The 21,887-nt window shown below is 35.4% G+C and overlaps 1 protein-coding gene across 1 annotated transcript in view; it reads left to right on the top strand.

The window, feature by feature from the left end:
- LOC111144805 (catenin alpha 3) overlaps positions 1-21,887 on the top strand; it is a 1,765,227-nt gene that overhangs the window by 1,437,540 nt on the left and 305,800 nt on the right. The window contains exon 13 of the mRNA XM_022499291.1: positions 9,712-9,863. Coding sequence (XP_022354999.1) covers positions 9,712-9,863 — 152 coding nt within the window. The remainder of the gene's footprint in view (positions 1-9,711; positions 9,864-21,887) is intronic.

Raw genomic sequence — 21,887 nt, 5'->3', positions numbered from 1 at the left:
CAGCTTTGTAACAGAGCTTGACATCTAGAATTGTGATGCCACCAACTTTGGCTTTCTTTTTCAACATTCCTCTGGCTATTCAGAGTCTTTTCTGGTTCCATATACATTTTAGGATTATTTGTTCCATTTCTTTGAAAAAAAAAAAAAGATGGTATTTTGATAGGGATTGCATTAAACGTGTAGATCGCTTTAGGTAGCATAAACATTTTCACAATATTTGTTCTTCCAATCCATGAGCATGGAATATTTTTCCATTTCTTTGTGTCTTCCTCAATTTCTTTCATGAGTACTTTATAGTTTTCTGAGTACAGATTCTTTGCCTCTTTGGTTAGGTTTCTTCCTAGGTGTCTTATGATTTTGGGTGCAATTGTAAATGGGATCAACTCTTCAATTTCTCTTTCTTCTGTCTTGCTATTGGCGTATAGAAATGGGACTGATTTCTGAGTATTGATTTTATATCCTGACACTCTGTTGAATTCCTATATGGGTTCTAGCAGTTTTGGAGTGCAGTCCTTTGGGTTTTCCACTGAAAGTATCATATCATCTGCAAAGAATAAGAGTTTGACTTTTTCTTTGCTGATTTGGATGCTTTTATTTCTTTTTGTTGTCTGATTGCTGAGGCTAGGACTTCTAGTACTATGTTGAATAGCAGTGGTAATAGTGGACATCCCTGCCATGTTCCTGACCTTAGGGGAAAAGCTCTCAGTTTGTCCCCATTGAGAATGATTTGCTGTGGGTTTTCATAGATGGCTTTTATGATATTGAGGTATGTACCTTCTAGGCCGATCTGTGAAGAGTTTTGATCAAGAAAGGATGCTATACTTTGTCAAATGCTTTTTCAGCATCTATTAAGAGTATTATATGGTTCTTGTTCTTTCTTTTATTAATGTATTGTATCACATTGCTTGATTTTCAGATGTTGAATGAACCTTGCAGCCTAGGAATAAATTCCACTTGGTCATGGTGAATAATCCTTTTAATGTAGTGTTGGATCCTATTGGCTAATTTGGTGAGAATGTTTGCATCCTTGTTCATCAAGGGTATTGGTCTATAATTCTCCTTTTTGATGATGTCTTTGTCTGGTTTTGGAATCAAGGTAATACTGGCCTCATAAAATGAGTTTGGAAGCTTTTCCTTTCTTTTCTATTTTTTTTGGAACAGTTTCAAGAGAATAGCTATTAATTCTCCTTTAAATGTTTGGTAGAATTCCCCTGGGAAGCTGTCTGGCCTTGGGCTCTTGTTTTTTGGGAGATTGTTGTTGATTGCTTCAATCTCCTTACTGGTTATGGGTCTGCTCAGGTTTTCTATTCCTTCTGGTTCAGTTTTGCTAGTTTATATATCTCTATGAATGCATCAATTTCTTCCAGATTGTCAAATTTGTTTGCCTATGGTTGCTCATAATATGTTCTTAAAATTGTTTGTACTTCTTTAGTGTTGGTTGTGATCTCTCCTCTTTCATTCATGATTTTATTTATTTGGGTCCTTTCTCTTTTCTTTTTGACAAGTCTGTCCAGGGGTTTATCAATCTTATTAATTCTTTCAAAGAACCAGCTCCTAGTTTCATTGATTTGTTCTACTGTTGTTTTGGTTTCTGTTTCATTGATTTCTGCTCTGATCTTTATTATTTCTCTTCTCTTGCTGGGTTTAGGCTTTCTTTGCTTTTCTTTCTCCAGCTCTTTTAGGTGTAGGATTAAGTTATATACTTGAGAGCTTTCTTGTTTCTTGAGTTTCCTCTCAGGACCAAATTTGCTGTGTCCTAAAGCTTTTGAACAGTTGTATTTTCATTTTCATTTGTTTCCATGAATTTTTTAAACTCTTCTTTAATCTTCTGGATGATGCATTTATTGTTTAGTAGGATGCTCTTTAGCCTCCCTGTATTTGATCTCTTTCCAACTTTCCTCTTGTGATTGAGTTCTAGTTTCAGAGTATTGTGGTCTGAAAATTTGCAGGGAATGATCCAAATCTTTTGGTATCAGTTAAGACCTGATTTGTGACCCAGGATGTGATCTATTCTGGAGAATGTTCCATGTGCACTGGAGACGAATGTGTATTTTGTTGTTTTGGGATAGAATGTTCTAAATATATCCGTGATGTCCATCTGGTCCAGTGTGTCATTTAAAGCCTTTATTTCCTTGTTGATCTTTTGCTTAGATGTTCTTTCCATTTCAGTAAGGGGGGGTGTTAAAGTCCCCTACTATTATTGTATTATTGTGATGTATTTCTTTGATTTTATTATTAATATATAATTTGTTTATATAATTGACTTATATATAAACTGTATATATATATATAATATATATATACATATTATATATAATTTATATAATTACATATAATTGACTTTATATAATTTATGTATAATTGACTGCTCCCATATTAGGGGCATAGATATTTAAAATTTTTAGATGTTCTTGTTGGACAGACACTTTAAGTATGATATAGTGTAGTTCCTCATCTTTTATCATAGTCTTTGGCTTAAAATCTAATTTATCTGATATAAGGATTGCCACCCGAGTTTTCTTTTGATGTCCTTTAGCATGGTAAATGGTTTTCCACCCCCTCACTTGAAATCTGGAGGTGTCTTTGGGTCTAAAATGAGTTTCTTATAGACAGCATATCAGTCGGTCTTTTTTTTTTTTTTTTTTAAATCCATTCTGATACCCCGTGTCTTTTGATTGGGGCATTTAGCCCATTTACTTTCAGGGTTACTGTTGAAAGATATTTAGTGCCATTGCATCACCTGTAAGGGGACTGTTATTGTATATTGTCTCTGTTCCTTTCTGGTCTACTACTTTTAGGCTCTCTGTTTGCTTAGAAGACTCCTTTCAATATTTCCTCTAGGGCTGGTTTGGTATTTGCAAATTCTTTTAGTTTTTGTTTGTCTTGGAAGCTTTTTATCTCTCCTTCTATTTTCAGTGACAGTCTAGCTGGATACAGTATTCTTGGCTGCATATTTTTCTTGTTAATGTTCTGAATATATCATGCCAGTCCTTTTTGGCTTCCAGGTCTCTGTGGATAAGTCTGCTGCCAGTCTAATATTTCTACCATTTCTTCCCGAGGTGCTTTCAGGATTTTCTCTTTGTCACTAAGACTTGCAAGTTTTACTCTTAGATGATGGGGTGTGGACTTATTTTTGTTGATTTTGAAGGGGGTTCTCAGTGCCTCCTGAATTTTGATGCTTGTGCCCTTTGCCAAATTAGGGAATTCTCTAGTATAATTTGCTCCAGTATGCCTTCTGCCCATCTCTCTCTTTTTTCTTCTTCTGGGATCTCAGTTATTCTAATATTGTTTCATCTTATGGTATCACTTATTTCTCGAATTGTCCCCTCATGGTCTAGTAGTTGTTTGTCTCTCTTTTGCTCAGCTTCTTTATTCTCCATCACTTGGTCTTCTAGATCACTAACTCTCTCTTCTGCCTCATTTATCCTAGCAGTAAGAGCCTCCATTTTTGATTGCACCTCATTAATAGCTTTTTTGATTTCAGCTTGGTTAGATTTTAGTTCTTTTATTTCTCCAGAAAGGGCTTTTATTTCTCCAGACAGGGTTTCTCTATCTTCCATGCCTTTTTTGAGCCCAGGTAGCACCTTGAGAGTTTTCATTCTGAACTCTAGTTTTGAGATATTACTAATGTCCATATTGATTAGGTCTCTAGCCATCCGTACTGCCTCTTGTTCTTTTTTGTGGTAAGTTTTTCTACCTTGTCATTTTATCCAGATAAGAACAGATGAATGAGAGAACAAAATGCTAATAGGGTAGCAATGACCCCAGAAAAATATACACTGAACAAATCAGAAGAAGCCCAAAACCAAGAAGAGAAGGAAATGGGGGGGGAAAAAAGAAAAGAAAAAATATATATATTAGATTGGTGAATAGAACAGAGCCACACACTCAATTTTGTGTGTATTTTGGTCTGTTATAAGAAACTACTCACAAAATTTGAAAGAAAGAAAGAAAAAGATATATACACACACATACACAAGTAAGGGTAAACATGATGAAGGGATGGGATATGACTGTGAAGATGAAAATTAAAAAGGTTTCTAAAAAAGGAATTGATAAGATAAGAAGTTGGTTGACAAAAGAAAAAAAAGGAGTAAAGAATGTGATCAGGCTGGAGACTAAAACAAAGCCATATGCTAGATTTAGGGTATATTTTGATCTATTAGAATAAATTGTATCCCAAAATTTTAAAGGAAAAAAAAACAATATGTATAAAAAAAGGTTAAAAACAATGAAGGGATAAAATATAAGGATCAAAATTTTTAAAAGATTTTTAAAAAGGTATTGATAAGGCAAATAGTTAAAAATGTTAAAATAGGAAAGAGGAAAAGTTTAAAAAATAGAATGAGAAAAAAACACAATTAAAAAAATTCAACTTTGAAATACTAGAAGATCATGGGGGAAAAGCCATGAATTCTATGTGTTGCTTTCCCCTAGCTCTGGAATTCTGCAGTTCTCATTTATTGGTGAACTTGATCTTGGCTGGATGTTGTTTCTAATCTTCCAGGGGAAAGGCTCCTTGCCATGATTCTCAAATGTTTTTGCCTGAGGCAGAATTGCATTGCCCTTGCCAGAGGCCAGCTATGTAATCTGCTTGGTTTTGCTCTTGGGAACTTTTGTTCCCTGAATGCTTTCCATATAGCTTTGGAGGAGAATGAAAATGACGGCTTCCCATCTCCTTGGGAGGAGCTGAGAGCTCGGCACCCCACTCCACAGTGCACCCTCAGAGAAAGGCAGTCAATCTATCCCATCTTTCTGGTCTCCAGCCATACTCTGTGCTCACCTGGCCTATGACCTAGCATTTCTATCTCTTGAACATAGTCCATTTGGAGTCTCCAAACCCAGCAGATTCCTGCCCTGTGCTCCCATGCCACACCTCCTGGAGGAGAAAAAGGGGAGTCTCTCTGGATCTGCGACTTGTGGGGTCCCTGCTTAAAGAGCAGGGGCCCCATTGTGCCTTGGATCATGGTTTAAGGTAACCCCGAGCTGACAACCCACTTCTTGGCTCTGTCTCTGTAGCTGGCTTCCCCTCTCTGATACCTGGCAGCTCTGCCACACTCAGGCACCCCTAATCTTTTTGTATCCCTGTGGGTCCTGAGACCACACCATCCCTGCGAGGGCTCCACTCCCTGCTTAGCCTCTGGAGTGACGTCCCTCAGTGGAGCAGACTTCCAAAAATTCCTGTTTTGTGCTCTACCACTCTCTCACTTGCTGGGAGCCGCCCCCTCCCCCCATGGTCTATCTTCCTGTCACCTCAGATTCACTTCTCTGCAAGTTCTATTTTCTGGAAAGTGGTCAATTTTCTCTCCCTAGAATTTCCACTCTTCTTCTCTTCTATCTCCTGTTGAGTTTATAGGTGTTCAGAATGGTTTGATAACTATCTAGCTGAACTCCTGATAATATTTTGGTCTCCTGCTCCTCCATCATCTTTTTCCTCTCCCCTAATTCTTCTTAATTTTATTGAAACTTGTTTTGTTTCCTATCATGTGATCTATCATTCCATGTGCACACCAGAAAAATAAATATGTCCTACTACTGAATGGAATGTTCTGTATACATCTATTAGATCCACCTGGTCTAATGTGTTTTTTAAAGTTTTTGGGTTTTTTTAATAGATTTTTTGGTCTGGATGATTTGTCTGTTGATATAAGTGGGACTATTAAAGTCCCTTACATTAATGTATTGCTGTCAATGTTTCCTTTAAGTTTGTTTATATTTGCTTTATATTTTTAGATGTTCCTGTGTTGGTGCATAAATATTTACAAATGTTATATCCTCTTGTTGGATTGTCTTGTCTTTTTTTTTTTTTAAGTTTTTATTTATTTATTTGACAGAGAGAAAGAAAAGTCACAAGTAGGCAGAGAAGCAAGCAGAGAAAGAGGAGGAAGCAGGCTCCCCGCTGAGCAGAGAGCCTGAAATGGTGCTTGATTCGAGGACCCTGAGATCATGACTTGAGCCAAAGGCAAAGGCTTAACCCACTGAGCCACCCCAACGCCCCTACTTCTTCATCTTTATGTAACTTTTTTTTTTTTTGTATTCTGTTACACTCCTTGTTTTGAAGTCTGTTTTGTCTGATAAAAGTACAGCTATATCGGCTTTCTTTTTGTTTCCATTTGCATGGAATACTTTTTCCATCTCTTCACTTTTACTCTGTTTCTCCTTTGGTTTGTATTTAGTGTCTTGTAGGTCACATACAGATGTTTTGCTTTTTTATCCATTTAGCCACTGTTTGGAGAATTTACTTCATTACCATTTAAAGTAATTATTCACAACTATGTACTTATTGCCATGTGGTTAATTGTTTTATGGCTGTTTTTTGTAGTTCCTCTCCATTCCTTTCTTCTCTTGTTCTCTTCCCTTGTGGTTTGATGACTTTCTTTTTTGTTTTGTTTACATTCCTTAATCTTTATCTTTAATGTAGCTAATATAGGTTTCTGCTCTGAGGTTACCGTAAGGTTCACATATTTTAAATTGATTGAAAGTTGAATGCATTTTAGGGTGCCTGGGTGGCTCAGTGGGTTAAGCTTCTGCCTTTGGCTCAGGTCATGATCTCAGGGTCCTGGGATCAAGTCCCGCATCAGGCTCTCTGCTCAGCAGGGAGCCTACTTCCTCCTCTCTCTCTCTCTGCCTACTTGTGATCTCTCTGTCAAATAAATAAATAAAATCTGTTTAAAAAAAAAAAAGAATCTGTTTCTTGAAAAAAAAAAAAAAGAAAGTTGAATGCTTTTTAAACCTCTGTATTTTTACTTCTCCCACAGAAACATTATGTTTTTGATGTTGTATTTTACATTTCTAAAATTTTGTAATCCCCTTACTGTGTGATTAATTTTACTGCTTTTGTCTCTTAACTTTCACATTAGCTTTATAAGTGGTTGATTTACTACCTTTACTATATGTTTACCTTTACCAGTGAGATTTTTACTTTCATATGTTTTCTTGTAATTAGTTAGTGACCTTACTTTTCTTTTCTTTTCTTTTCTCTCTTTTTCTTTTCTTTTTCTTTTTTTCAAGAATTCCCTTTAACATTTCTTAAAATGCTGGTTTGATGTTGGTGAATCCTTTAGCTTTTGCCCACCTGGAAAACTCTTTTATCTATCCATCAATTCTGAACGACAGCCTTGCTGGGTAGAATATTCTTGGTGAGAAGTTTTTTCCCTTTCAGCACTTTGAATATATATTTCTATTTCCTTCTGGACTGTAATGTTTCTGCTGAAAACAAAACAAAACAACAACAACAACAACAACAACAACAAAAACAGTTGATAGTCATATGGGGATTCCTTGCATATAATAAGTTGTTTTTCTCTTGCTGTTTTTAAGATTCTTTCTTAATCTTTAACTTCTGACATTTTACTTATTATGTATCTTCTTGTTGATACCTTTGGATTTATCTTCTTCAGAATTCTTTGTGTTTCCTGGACCTAGATATCTCTTTCCTTCCCTAAGATTGTAAGTTTTTAGACATTATTTCTTCAAACTCATTTTCTTTCCTTTTCTCTCTCTTTTCCTTCTGGGACCTCTGTAATGCAAATATTATTCTGTTTGATATTGTCTCATAGGTCTCTTAAGGTATTTTCATTTATTTATTTGTTTGTTTGTTTGTTTGTTTGTTTCTGCATTCTTTAGGTGAGTTCTACTGCCCCATCTTTCAGATTAGTGATCTACTCTTGTCCTTCTTCTAGTCTACTGCTGAATTCTTCTGTTATATTCTTTCAGTACAATTACTACATTTTTCAGCTCTCTGATCACTGTTTGATACATTCTTACATTTTCTATGTCTTTTGGAAGTTTTTACCATGTTCATTAATTCTTCTTTATCTTTATGAATTTGGTGAGCATCTTTATGATCATTACTTTGAACTCTTTATCAGATAGATAACTTATCTCTGTTCAATTAAGGTCTTTTTCTGAATTTCTTTTTGTTTGTTTTGTTTTTGTTTTTGTTTTTGCTTTGTTTGTTTAGAACATATTCCTCAATTTCCCCACTTTCCTTCACCTTTGTGTTTGTTTCTAAGTATTATATGAAACACTGACTTTTCTTAGTATTTAAGGAGTAGCTTTGTGTAGGAGCTCAACGTTGCCCAGGCTTTGGCTGTCTTTTGAACCTTTGTGATTGTCTAAGTAACCTGGCTTTGTTGGTGGTGGTAGTTTTGTTTTGGCTTATTTATTCTTGATAAATTACAATGATTGAGGATGTGACAAGACCTGTCAGTGTACCAAAGAGAGTGATCTCAGTCAGCGCCTACTTTCAGCTGCTTAGAAGCCAAGTCTTTAGGCAGCAGCATTTAATGTATGTAAATATATATAGTCCTTGGGATCACAGTTGTATACCCAGTGACTTCCAGGCTAGAGGATCTAGAGTGTCCCCTGGTTGATGGTTGTAATAACTGGTGTTGAGATGAGTGTATAAGCTCCTTTCTGGAGGTATCTATAAACTTTGGTGAGGCCAAAGAAGGATGCAAAGCCCATGGCTTTAGTGAGACCAGGAAAATATTCTGGGGACAGTGTATGTCTGCAGGGTTAGCAATATCTGAGAGGAGAGCCTGGGTGGGCACACACTTGGCTTTAGTGAGGCTGTGTTTACCCACACCCACCTGGGCTAGCAAGTTAGAAGGAGAATATAAATATGGTTTTATCATCACCTCCATCCCCAAAGAACATCCCAACTTGTTCCTGTGCCTCTGGCAAATGTTATAAGATTAGCAAATAAATCTCCTTCACTCATCTTTCAGCACCTCTCAGACTTCAGCCTTTGCGCTGTGTCCTTGGATGAGTGAATCTATGTGCTAGCCCTCAAAAGTAGTATCTGATATTCTGCAATTCCCTGGGTTCCCCAAATATAAGCACCACTGGTTTCTAGAGCAAGATGTTTTGGGGGCTTCATCTCTCTGGTGCAGATCCTAAAGGTTAGGATGCCTGACATGGAGCCCAAACTCATCACTCCTTAGGGATAAGCTCTGGAACCTTGAAATTTCCTCCCTATTGTGTGGGTAGTATTTGGGGGAGAATGCCGTTCCTACCTGTCTTGATGTAGTCCTTTTATCCCTTGCTGTAGAAAGAGCTGTTTAGCTAGTTTTCAGTTCTTTTTCAGTGGGAATTACTCCACATATAGCTACAGAATTACTCCATATATAGCTATCATGGTGTGTCCATGATAGGGAATGAATTCAGAGTCTTCCTACACCACCATCTTGGAACCCCCTTTCTCCACTAATCTCTTTGATATTAGGGAAAACATCTTAATGAAAGACAGTTTATGATGTTTCTGTTATATCTCTGAGATAGAGTTGTTACCTTTAATTAAATTTCTTATATTTAGCAACTCAAATGCTTTCTTTCTTTAAATATCTTTATGTTTATAATTTCAGTTGTTAACACACCAATTCTTTTTGGTAATTTCTTGGGGCTTATATTGAATAGGATGAGAAATTATTATATGGTTCTAGCTTTAGTGGAAATGAAAGTGACATGAAGGAGAAAGATAATCTTTTAAAACATTTCTATAAAATATATATTTTATTGTCTTTGTTTCCCTTCACTTTTCAGAGATCCAAAATTGCCTGCCAAAACATTTTGTTTCTTTACATGAAAAAAATTGTTAAAATCCTATTAACCAACTATTTATTTAAAATATGTCTCATATTTTTATGAAACTCCAGAAATCAGAAAATACGAATGGGACAATCTTTTCTTTCTTATTAATTTTAACAGCAATACCTGAGTTTGTAACACAAGTGGATGTTGCCTTAGAAGCCTTAAATAAAAACTCTTTGGATGTATTTGATGATGATCAATTTGTGGACATCTCAAAGAAGATCTATGATACAATTCATGATATCAGATGTTCAGTCATGATGATTCGGGTAAGTTTGCTTTGCTTTCCATTGAAATATCACAATGCTCCTAACCATCTGGAATGCTTGGAATGATTACAAGAAATATTTTATTTCTATTTCATAATGTCAATGCTGAAATCTATTCGAACTTTAGAAATTTATATGTATCCCTGAAGTGAAATCTACTGTCACAAACAACACTTTCACTTATGTATTTGGTTATAACTTATGCAAATGAGCACATTTAACTGCTGTGTGTGCAGAAATGATAGGATTCCTTGTGTGCGGAATTCACTGAAGTGTCACATAGCATGATCAGGAGCCAAAGGAAAATACATAAAGTAATTTGATTTCTTTTCTTGAATGGAAAGGAAAGCATCTTTCTCATCACTGTATTGAAATCAGTAAGAAAGTGTGTCTAAAATAGGGTGTTTCTACGGTCAAACCCTCTCATACTGGATTAGAGACTCACAGACTGACTGTTCTTTAAGAAATCACACTTGGAGCTGACAAGAACAACAAACACTTGAACTGCCCCAGTCTGTGAATTGTCTGTTTGGGGGAATATATGCAGCCTTCTTAAGGGTGAAAGTGAGACATTTATTGTGGGCATACTGCAAACACAGACCCCAGGGTTATTTCTTTTAACTCAAATATTAATGTGGGGTGTTTATTCAAATTGTATTTGAAAAACAGTGGAAGTTTTCGGAAAATGCCCATGAAAAGATATGGGGATATTTTATCTTAGAATAGGTTCACCTGAAGGCAGATCTTGAGATAAGGATTTGTGTTACCATTAGTCTATTTAGGGGGACTAGTAGTCTATTTAGGAAAAATTAAGACAGTAAAAGTGAGGCAGGGAAGGGAAGTAAACCAGTAAGATGTTATCATGCATCACTACTGGAAGCTAGGACTTAATCCTGCTGGGAAATCTAGGTGATACTATAGAATACACCTCATAATTACCTTACCTGAGGTGAACAAAACCCAATTTATCTACCTATTCATCCTTGATTAAAGACTACCCTGCCTCAGAGATGTTACTAAAGTCTCCTGTGTGGGTCAGTCAAACTCTTGTAACCAAAAAAAGCAATCCTCAGGGAGAGTGGCAGGTGCTTGCAGTGAGAAAATTCAGTAGGAATGGTGAGTGTAATTTGTTAAGTATGAATAGAGTTTAATTTAAAAGTCTCTACATTTAACTGTTAGTGAAACTATAAAGATGGAACTATAAGTTCTGAGGATATATGGTCAGAGCACCAATCATATCTGATGGGCTTAAATGTCATAGTTAATGTAAACAGAGCAGTACATAAAAATGGAGTCATTTGGGGATCTTGTAAGGAAAAGTGCCAGTGAAAGTTGAAGACACTGGCAGGGGCCAATGGATGCTTATGAAAGAAATTCTAAAAGAAAAGTTAAAGGTGTCAATATATAGGATCTAGCATTTCAGAGCATGGCAAAACCTGAAAGGAAGCCAATAATACATGAAAGAGAAACTTCATGTATGTATTTGCAAACATCCAGGAAGTATTTGTTCATATGGGATTGAGTGCTGTGGCACTGTACGAGTATTATGTCTGAGCTGCAAAATATTTTTTCAAATATTTTCTTACTCTAAAAAGGATTTTAAACCTTACCCATGTGGACTAGTGGACTAGCAGACTGGTAATAATCCAAAACTGAGAAGATAGGTAGAACCAGGAGAGAAACATCGAGTGAAGACACATGAATTTCAGGAAATAGACTTTCCAGAGTAAAACACCTGCATTCCCAGTATCCCTGGGTAGATATGTGATAAGATTAAACCAGTGAAATAGCATAGGTGAAGCAAGGTAGAAAGTGCTTTTTTTTTTTTTTCCCCTGAAAAAGCTATCTATGGATGAAAAAAGTCTTGTAGTTTGCCCCATTTGTACATTTTATTATTTAAAAGTTTCCTTATTATCAAAATAGCTTACTTATAGCAAATCAAATTATCTTGCCATTATTTCTGTATATCTCTCATATCCAGCAATCCTCTGTAGGGCAAGAGAACAATTTATTATAATTATTTAATAGCCTTAGAGGGCAGTAATATTTCCCTATAGTCATCTCTTCTTCAAGGTACATACTTTAATTTCTTTTAACTTTTCCTCATAGGAATAATTTAGTATTTTGTGTTCTTTACCAGTCCTTATTTAACTTTTCAACAAAATTCTCAAATAAGACTATCAAAAAGCATACTCTAATTAGGACCTGTCCAAAGTCAAATAAAGTGGAAAACTTGTTCTTTTGTTATTGCCAATAACACAGCCAACTGCTGTGAACTTATTTTTTTCCCTCTTAAACAGCAAGATTGTTGGATAGACAATGATTTCCTTTTATTTTTATTTTTACCCTGCTGTTTCTGTATATTCTCCATTTTTATTTGATAGGTTTGGTCTTGGCCATAAAGCCTTATCATAATAAACTTTATTATATTTCTAAATGATTTTTTTGTACAATTTATCAGGTTGCTTTTATTTATTTATTCATTTATTTTATTATGTTCAGTTAGCCAGCATGTAGTATGTCATGTTTTTGAAGTAGTTTTCACGATTCATTAGTTACCTGTAATACCCAGTGCTTATCCCAACATGTGCCCTTCTTAATACCCATCACCCGGTTACTCCATTGCACTACTCCCCTCCCTTCTGTAACCTTCAGTTTGTTTCCCAGAGTATAGAATCCCTTGTGGTTTGTATTCCTCTCTGATTTCTTCATTCAGTTTTCCCTCCCTTCCCCCATGGTCCTCTGCTCTATTCCTTATGTTCTACATATGAGTGAAACCATATAATTTTCTTTCTCTGCTTGGCTTATTTCCATTAACATAATCCTCTCCAGGTCTGTCTATGTCAATGAAGATGGTGGGTACTCATCCTTTCTGATGACCTAATAATATTCTGTTATATATATGAAGCACAACTTCTTTATTCATTCATCTGTTGAAGGGCATCTTGGTTCCTTCCACAATTTGGCTATTGTAAACATTGCTGCTATGAACATTGGGGTGCATGTGCCCCTTCTTTTTACTACATCTGTATCTTTGTAAATATGTAGTAGCACAATTGCTGGGTCATAGAGTAGCTCTCTTTTTAACATCTTGTGGAACATCCATACTGTTTTCCAGAGTGGCTGTACCAGCTTACATTCCCGCCAACAGTGTAAGAGGGTTCCCCTTTCTCCACAACCTCGCCAACACTTGTTGTTTCCTGTCTTGTTAATTTTGGCCATTCTAACTGGAGTAAAGTGATATCTCATTGTGGTTTTGATTTGTATTTCCCTGATGGCTAGTGATGTTGAACATTTTTTCATATGTCTGTTAGCCATTTGGTTGTGACTGTATCTAATTAGCATTAATTAGAAACATGAAATTATAATCTCAGTTCCTTCCTCTAGATTACTAAACAAAATATTGAATTATACTAGTTCTTTATCTGCTTTGTAATCTCTGCTAGATAGCTCCAGTTAAGGACTTTAGTCTTAAGAGACCTTAGAAGCTGATGTACCATCCAACTGAGAATATACTGGTAGGTGTATGGCTTGTAAGAATATTTTCTGAATTTTGAGGTAGAGCTATTCTTCTTTAAACACACTTTATGGCCAGAATAAATAAATAAATAGATAGATAGATAAATAAATAAATAAATAAATAAAAACATACAAAAAAGAGCTGCTGTACTTGAAACCATGAAGGAAAATCCAGGGGCCCATGTGCCTGCATGCCCAGTTCCTAAGACAGCTTCTAGGGAAACCTCCATAGAACTTCTATAAAGATTCTTTGGAGGATGATCCATAAACCTTTGTACTTATTTGCTAATCAGATTATATGTTGAAAATAGAAATCTAACTCAGGTGCAGTAAATGAAATTCTATCATTTTTTTTTTTCCTTTGAGGACTATTCTTTTATCATAGAAGATAATACAATTGATCTGGTATAATCTGCTCTTTGTAAGGTCAAATCTAATGCTGACCAATATACCAATCTTAGAACTGCAAAACATTTGATGCTTTCTTTAAAGAATCTAAAGAGTGTCAAGATTAAGGCAATATGTTTATAATTATGCACATTCAAGGAGGGCTAGTTATGCTCTTGAGAGTGTGACTGTTTCAGAATCCTGTCCTATGTCTGAATTTTCATGAATATTCTGTGCCCTTGAAACAATAAAATACTAATTTAAGATCAGTGCCTGAAATTTTATAGTTTTATAGAAATATGATTTCATCTACCTTTAATATTTATTTTGATGAATAATTATGTTAGCAATTGTTCAGATTTTTAAAATTTCTAATATAATATACTTGGACATTTAATATTATTCTTTCCACTGGATTCAGTTTGTGGACAAAGAAGTTATAGAATCTCATTCTTAATAACCTTAGAGAGAGGGGAGTATTGAATATTTATTATTTTTTGGTGTTTAGTATCTATGTATAAATTTTGCAATTATTAAGAGTCTACACAATAGTTTACATTAAACCAAGTCACAAATCTCACTAACTCTCTGTTTCCTCCTTTGTAAAATAAACTTTGTATTGAACCTACTTCAAAAAGTTATTATGCTGGCAGAATGAGCTAATAGAAATGAAGTACTAAGTAAAAGTAGTCTTTTATAAAATGATAGCTACTATTTCTATTGCCATTATGAATAGTGCTAGTACTACTGAAGCTGCTTATTATTTTCTTTATATTTTGAAGAATGTTACTTTTAGAAGTTACAGAAATGTGTCTGCCGGTCAACATGAAACCAAAGCCCAAGAAGTACCTTAAAAGGTGAAGTTCTAAACAAGGAATTATATTTTTCTCAAGATTTTGTTTTATATAAAAGGAAACATGTTTATTGAGTATCTGAATTATAGATTATTTAATACAAATTGTGCCTTTGAGACTATATTACTTTAAGCTAGCATATAATTCTATATGTTATTTTTATTAACTTCTTAAAATGTGCAAGGACATGATAGTTCATCTTTTTGGGAAATGTGTTTAACCAGAAATAGATATTAAAAAGGGCAACATAATTGAATTGTGAGAAACATGGGTGGCCAGCGGTGAAATATCCTCAAAAAGAAGAAAAGATTCAGCAAAAAGTCAGCCTTTTAACAGGTATTCAGAGTGTGGGCTTCATATATTTTTTGTGTGTGAATTTTCATATGTAACTTATCAAAAGCACATTTTCCAAACCAAATGTGAATATTTTCAGGACTACCACTAGCAGATTTTCTCTGTTAGTTGTCTAATTGTATGTTTTAGGAAAGAAGAACATGTTTTGGATATGTTACTTGATGGAAGTTAATTTTTGAAGAAACAAAGGAAAATAAACATTTACATGGCCCAGTTTACATGAACCATTTCTACATGAATCTTTTACATGACTTCTAGAATTGAAACACAGTTCAATATACAATTTCAGCATATATAGCCAGAGAAACATTTTTTTTCTTTTTTAAAAATTAATATTTAATTAATTCTTTAGAGAGAGTGTAAGAGTGAGAGTGGGGGGAGTGGGTAGAGGCAGAGGGAGAGAAGGAATCTTGAGAAAACTCCAGTTCAATGTGGAGCCCAGTGAGGGGCTTGATCTCATGACCCTGAGATCATGACCTGAACCAAAATCAAGAGGTTAAGGATTAACCGACTGAGCCACCCAGGTGCCCTGAAAAACCTTTTTTTTTTTTTTCCTGATTCTACTATACCTGCAGGAATTTATAGATGGCTTTCACTGGAATTATTTTAATTTTTTAAATTTAGATTACTTCCACTAACATGATTTCTTTGAACATCTTTTATTGTTCTCCATAACTTATTTTCCTCTGATCTCAGAAAATTATTTTGCTTTATATGTCTTCTGAATAAGCTGCTCTTTGTTTCTCTGAAGTCTCATAATCAAAATATAGGAGGAAAAGACTCTGAGGGTATCAGTCACTAACTAGTGTAAAATGTTATCTTGTACAACTAGAATTCTCTTGAATTAAGTTCAGAAATGAAACAGTGAGAAGAATAATGTGTGAAATCAGTACGTGTTCAAGTATCAGTTTTATGTGTTCTCATTTGGCCTGTTACTTTACATGATAGCAGTTTCTTTACTATAGAGGGAAATGGAAGCATAGTATTTAATTACTGCTCTCAGTCATCATTGCATTTTTTTTTAAGATTTTGTTTATTTATTTGCCAGAGAGAGAGTGAGAGAGAGCACAGCACACATGCAAGAGGAGCAGCAGGCAGAGGGAGAGGGAGAAGCAGGCTCCTTGCTGAGCAGGGAACGCAATGCAGGACTTGATCCCAGGATCCTGGGATCATGACCTGAGCTGAAGCAGATGCTTAACGGTGCCCTCAGGTATCATTGCACTTAGAAATGAAGGACAAAACGTTTTACCCTCAGATTGGGAACAAAGTGAGAATGTCCATACTCCAGTGCAATGAATGTTGTGTATTTTCTAGCCAGCACAGTAAATCAAGAAACAAAATAAAAAGTATATGGATTACAAGAAGAAAGTAAAACTCTATATTTGCAAATTATGTGATTGACCACACTGAAAAATCCTAAAAATAAATAAATAAATAAATAAATAACACCAAAAAAACCCACCCTAGTAGAACTGGTAAGTGAATTTAGGAAAAAAGAACGGGTGAGAAAAGGATAAAGGCAAAATTAATGAACTAATAAATATGTAATAGAGAAATACAATGAAACTAAATATATATATTTCTGCTATATCACAACCAACAACTAGAAAATATATATTTTAAAAGTACAGTATATCACAGCATCAAACATAACAAAATAAATTTATTGATAAATTTAGCAAACCTATACAAGATTTATACTCTGGAAATTATGAAATATTATTAAGAAAAACACAAATTTGAAGTGATTTAGCATATTCTTGGACTGGGAGACTCAGTGTTATTATGTGTCAAGAATCCTCAGATCGATTTACAGATTTAAAGCTGTCCTAAACAAATTCCCACTAGACTCTTTTACGAAAACCTATAATCCAAAGTAGTTACTTGGGTATCCTCATTTGTCAAAATTTACCAAACAATATACTTAAAATGGCAGGCAAACTACATGGATAAAGTTGACTTAAAAAATAAAGGATATTTTACCCAGTAGTCAACACCACAGAAATCAGGTAATTTTATTTAGATAAAGTCCTATCAAATGTATTAATTAGAACAAACTGAAAAGACCTGCATAAACTACTGAAAATGCAGACATTTAGAATATTATAATAAAATAAATTCCTTTCTACTTTATTACTGGCTACTTACCAGATATTACTAAGGAATGGGTCCTCTTTTGTTGGTTTTTATTTCTCATGTTTATAAATTACTGTGGATTAGATCAGGACGTGGCAAATTTATGGCCTTTGGGCCACATTGGTTGACCATCTTATTTCATGTGGCCTGTGGACTAAGAAAGATTTTAACATTTTAAGTAGTTGAAAAAATTTGAGAGAAGAATAATATTTTGGGGGGAGCACCTGTGTGACTCAGTCATTAAGCGTCTGCCTTCAGCTCAGGTCAGAATCCCAGGGTCCTGGGATCAGGCCCCGCATCGGGCTCCTGCTCAGCAGGGGGCCTACTTCTCCTTCTCCCACTCCCCCTGCTTGTGTTCCCTCTCTCCGTGTCTCTCTCTCTCTCTCTGTCAAATAAATAAATAAAATCTTTAAAAAATTAATATTATTTGATATGTGAAAGTTATATGAAATTCAAATTTTAGGAATATAGCCACACCGACAGATACCTCTTCACACAATAAGGGGAAGGTTGAGTCATGGCTATAGAAACTGAATGGCTCATGAGACCCAAAACAGTTACTGCTTGGCTCATTCCAGAGAAATTTTACTGACCTTTGTCTTAGATAATCTGTTTTGGCTTTCTATTAAAATCTAGACTGGGTTTTCCAAGTTGCCCTTTTATTAGTTTTCCTGTGTAAATCCAATCATCCAACATACTTGAATGTTAGAATTTTCTTTTCTTCAAAATCCTTGAGTCATGTGACTGCCCCATGCAATTTCTGCTAATCCTTATTATTCCTATTGCAGGGTCCCTGATGGTTTCCTCCACCCTTTTTTCTACTCATGTGGTTTTCATTCTTCCAGGTGCTCTAATTTTTTTTACGTTTTCTTTTGTGGGTTAAACTGTCTGTGCTTTATTCTTTGCAAATTTTTATTCATGCCCTGTTACTTTGCAAAGAGTGCTTTAGTTACTAGGATTCTCCAAAGGCTGTAAGGAGTTTTTACATTCCTCTTGGTATTTTGCATCATTTGTTTAACAGGTAAAATTAAATTTTAGCTTGACCTTTGATTATCATACATTTTGAAATTCAAGTTTTGGGTTTATGGGATGTTGAAATTCATCAACTTCATTTCATTTTTTGTTTTCTTCTTTTTTTTAATTAATTTATTTATTTGAGAAAGAGAGAGAGTGCATACATGCACATGAGTTGGGGGTAGGGAGAGGGAGAGACTCCCTGCTGAGAACAGGGGCTTCCTCTCATGATCCATGAGACCATGTCCTGAGCCAAAACCAAGAGTAGTCTTAACTGATGCTTACCCAGGCACCCCTACTTTCTCTTTTCTTTATGTTATAGTAATAAAAATTTGTCCAAAGGTTATTGGATTACAAATGAATTTTCATAAAATAAGTGCTTACTAACTGTGTTTGACATGCAGGGATTTAGGAAGACTATATGCCTTATTTTCCCTAGGGCACATTTGGATTATTACCCCCCCTACTCTCAAAAGTGTCCAATTTGGGTGATAAAGTGTCATGTTCATCTAGTTTCGAGGCCCTGATTATACTGCTTGAGGCCCTGTGGTGCATCTTCACCCACTGGGTGATGCCCACAGTGTTGAGGCACTAATGATCACATTTCCTTATCGAGCCCATTTTTCCAACCCCAGGGAACACTTTGTCTCCATAGGCCTAACTGCTATCAAATGTTAGCTTCCTCTCTTCATGCTCTGTGAATCCTTTGTTGACTGTGGAGAATCTATTCAGGCACCATTTCAAATTTATTTAATGTACAGAGACTACACCTTTTCATTTTTTCAGTATTAAGCAGATTTCCTGAATTCATCTTAGTCATCCACTCCTCATTCTCACAGGAGTCTTGCCAGAGAATCCCAGTTAAAACACTCTGTCCTTTTTGGAATGGATATGACCATTTTATAATAGCAGAACCAGTTTGTAAAGAAGCCAGCTACCAGGGGGCTTTCTAAAATAACTTAATAAAAGATCTGTAGCAAAGTGAATTTAGCTTTGTATGCAAATTTAAATCAAGCATTAGTGGCAAAGAATTCTGTAGTGAGGCTCTTGCTGTTTCCTTTAAAAACAGAGTTTAAGGTAAGAAAAAGCAGAACTCCCTGCTAGCACTGGTCAGCAACACATGAACTTTTATAAGCTCAGCATGCTTAATGGCCTTCTTCATGGATATACCATCTGAGGAGACTTCTGAGTAAGGGAACAGGAGTGACTAGAGTGAGAAACAGTGCTCATTGAGAAACATGCTGGTTAAGCCTCCAAGCAGCTCTAGCCAGTAATCTCTGTTGCTCATGCTGAGAGAAAGATGTTCCACTTGAAGTCTTTCTGGGAAGTCTTCTTTCACCAAAGAGTCAAAACCACCAAACTAGCAAGAAAGCCCATGGTTGAGAAGGACTCAGAGACAGACTAATCTTGTGCTTAGAGAACTCTATGCAAGTGCTGCTTGGAGCTTTTGACTCCAGATAGCTGAATATAAGGAGTCCGGGGACGCCTGGGTGGCTCAGTTGGTTAAAGCCTCTATCTTCTGCTCAGGTCATGATCCCAGGGTTCTGGGATCGAGCCCCGCATCTAGCTCTCTGCTCCGCGGGGAGCCTGCTTCCTCCTCTCTCTGCCTGCCTCTCTGCCTACTTGTGATCTCTATCTGTCAAATAAATAAAATCTTTATTAAAAAAAATAAGGAGTCTGGCATCCCTCTTTGAAAACACCTTCCTGGGAAATAGCTAGCTCTGTGAATAGAAGAATAATGTGGAGAAGATGTTAAGTTGTCAAATCATAAGGAATTTTTCTGTTGTTTATTTTTGATATACTTATCACCAAGTGATTTTTATTTATTATAAATGAATTTGAGTTAGTAATGAAGTTAGTAAATTTATATAAGGTATTAAATCTAATAATAAGTTTTTATTATTTTATGTTTTGTTTCAATCCTAAAAACTCTTACAGTTGGGCTGATTGTTTACCTCAGATAAGATGTTTGGCTATTTACCTACATTTCAAAAGTAACTTTTGGAGAGTTCAAGAGAATGCTAGAGCTCTAGAGAAAAGAATCTAAGAAACACCATTTATAAAATGACTTAGGAAATATACCTTAGCGTACCTAATAGAAAGAGAGATATTGAGAATTTTGTATTTCCAGTATCCGGTATATATTCAGTACATTTTTGGTAAATGATGTAGATTCAAAGAGAGAAATATACTGGAGACTGGTAACAAAAGGTCCATAAATGAAGTAAGGCACTTGAGGTAACACTCTGATAAGGGGAAGTAACAGGCTGGAAACTGTGGTCTTAGGGCACCTGGTTCAGAACATTTCCCTTTATCTCAAGAGGAGAAATAGCCCAGTGTTTTTACTCAACAGGAGCCCTTCTACTCCATTGAATTCTCTTTGTTGATGGGCCAGGTATAAACACATAAATCTCCCAAGTTACTTTTTGGGCAGTTTGTTGAAGAATATCTATCCTATAATGCTCCTCTCTGCTCCCTCCGATTCAGACATATAGCCCTTCTGTCTGTTCCTTGTATTTGCCAGACGAGCCTACACTTCTGGTATTTTTCCATTTACTGTCCTTTCTAACCATATGTTTTCTCCGAGAATTTGCACAGGAGACTTGTTCAGGTCTGCTCCATCATGACTTTTATATCTTCCTGTACAGATCTTATATAGATCCATATGTAGAGATAGCATCTCTCACTTCAGCCACACTCTGTCTTCTTACCCAAGTTTGTGTTTACAGAGTGTTTATCATGACAAATGACATATTACATACTTCTTGCTTATTTATCTACTGTCTGTCTCCTCATACAAGAATGTAGGCTCTATAAAAGAAGTGCTTTTTAGACCTTTAAAATAATCAGATCTTAGGATTTTTTACAGTTAAATACAGTGATTGATTTAGTTGTCAAATCTGTCACTTGTTTGAAACATAATCAGTAGACCTCAAGGAATTAATGGCAAGAAAAAAATTACTTTGTTACATTTTATATTATAAAAAGTGACAGACACTAAAAAAACTAACTTGATAAATACTTTCACAAAGAATTAAGATTTGCTTGATCTTCATTTTGAGATTGTTTTGAAAGTACCAAGGATTCTACTATGTATTGTATTATGTGGCCACAAATGGGTATAAATGTCTGTATCAATGATATTTCTCTCAGTACAAACTTCTGCAAAACTGAATATATAGTTCTTTTAGAAGGTCTTCATGTGGGCCACCTGGGTGGCTCAATCAGTTAAGCATCTGCCTTTGGCTAAGGTCATGATCTTTCAGTCCTGGCATCGAGTCCTGCATCAGGCTCATTGTTCAGTGGGGAGCCTGCTTCTCCCTCTACCTGCTCCCCCTGCTCATGCTCTCTCTCTCTCTCAAATAAATAAATAAAGTCTTTAAAAAATAAAAAATAAAAGCCCTTCATGTTACCTTGTTCAGGTGATAAGATTCCTTTTTAAAGAGGATAACAGTTGTAGAATAGCTCCATGAGACTTCTTGATTGTATGCATTAGCTGTTGGGCTATGGAAGAAAGATCATTGAGGAAGAAGTTTGTGGAGCTTGCTGAAATGTATTTTATGCACATTATCTTCCATTATCAGACCCTCATTGTTGGAGGCTCTGAAAAGTGACAAAGTTATGCACAAATTTAATAATTTAAAATATGTTTTATGTTGTCTTATATTGTACTGTTTGGAAAAGAAATCAGAAATTTAATTAAAGTCATAAAATATAGGAAGATTCTATAACAAAAATTATTTCTAACCTTTAAAAATAA

The sequence above is a fragment of the Enhydra lutris genome, unplaced genomic scaffold (assembly GCF_002288905.1).
Source record: "Enhydra lutris kenyoni isolate GAN:26980312 unplaced genomic scaffold, ASM228890v2 scaffoldscaffold12, whole genome shotgun sequence".
Classification (NCBI taxonomy): domain Eukaryota; kingdom Metazoa; phylum Chordata; class Mammalia; order Carnivora; family Mustelidae; genus Enhydra; species Enhydra lutris.
The sequence above is the reverse complement of the archived record's forward strand: the minus strand, read 5'-3'. Positions and strand labels throughout refer to the sequence as shown.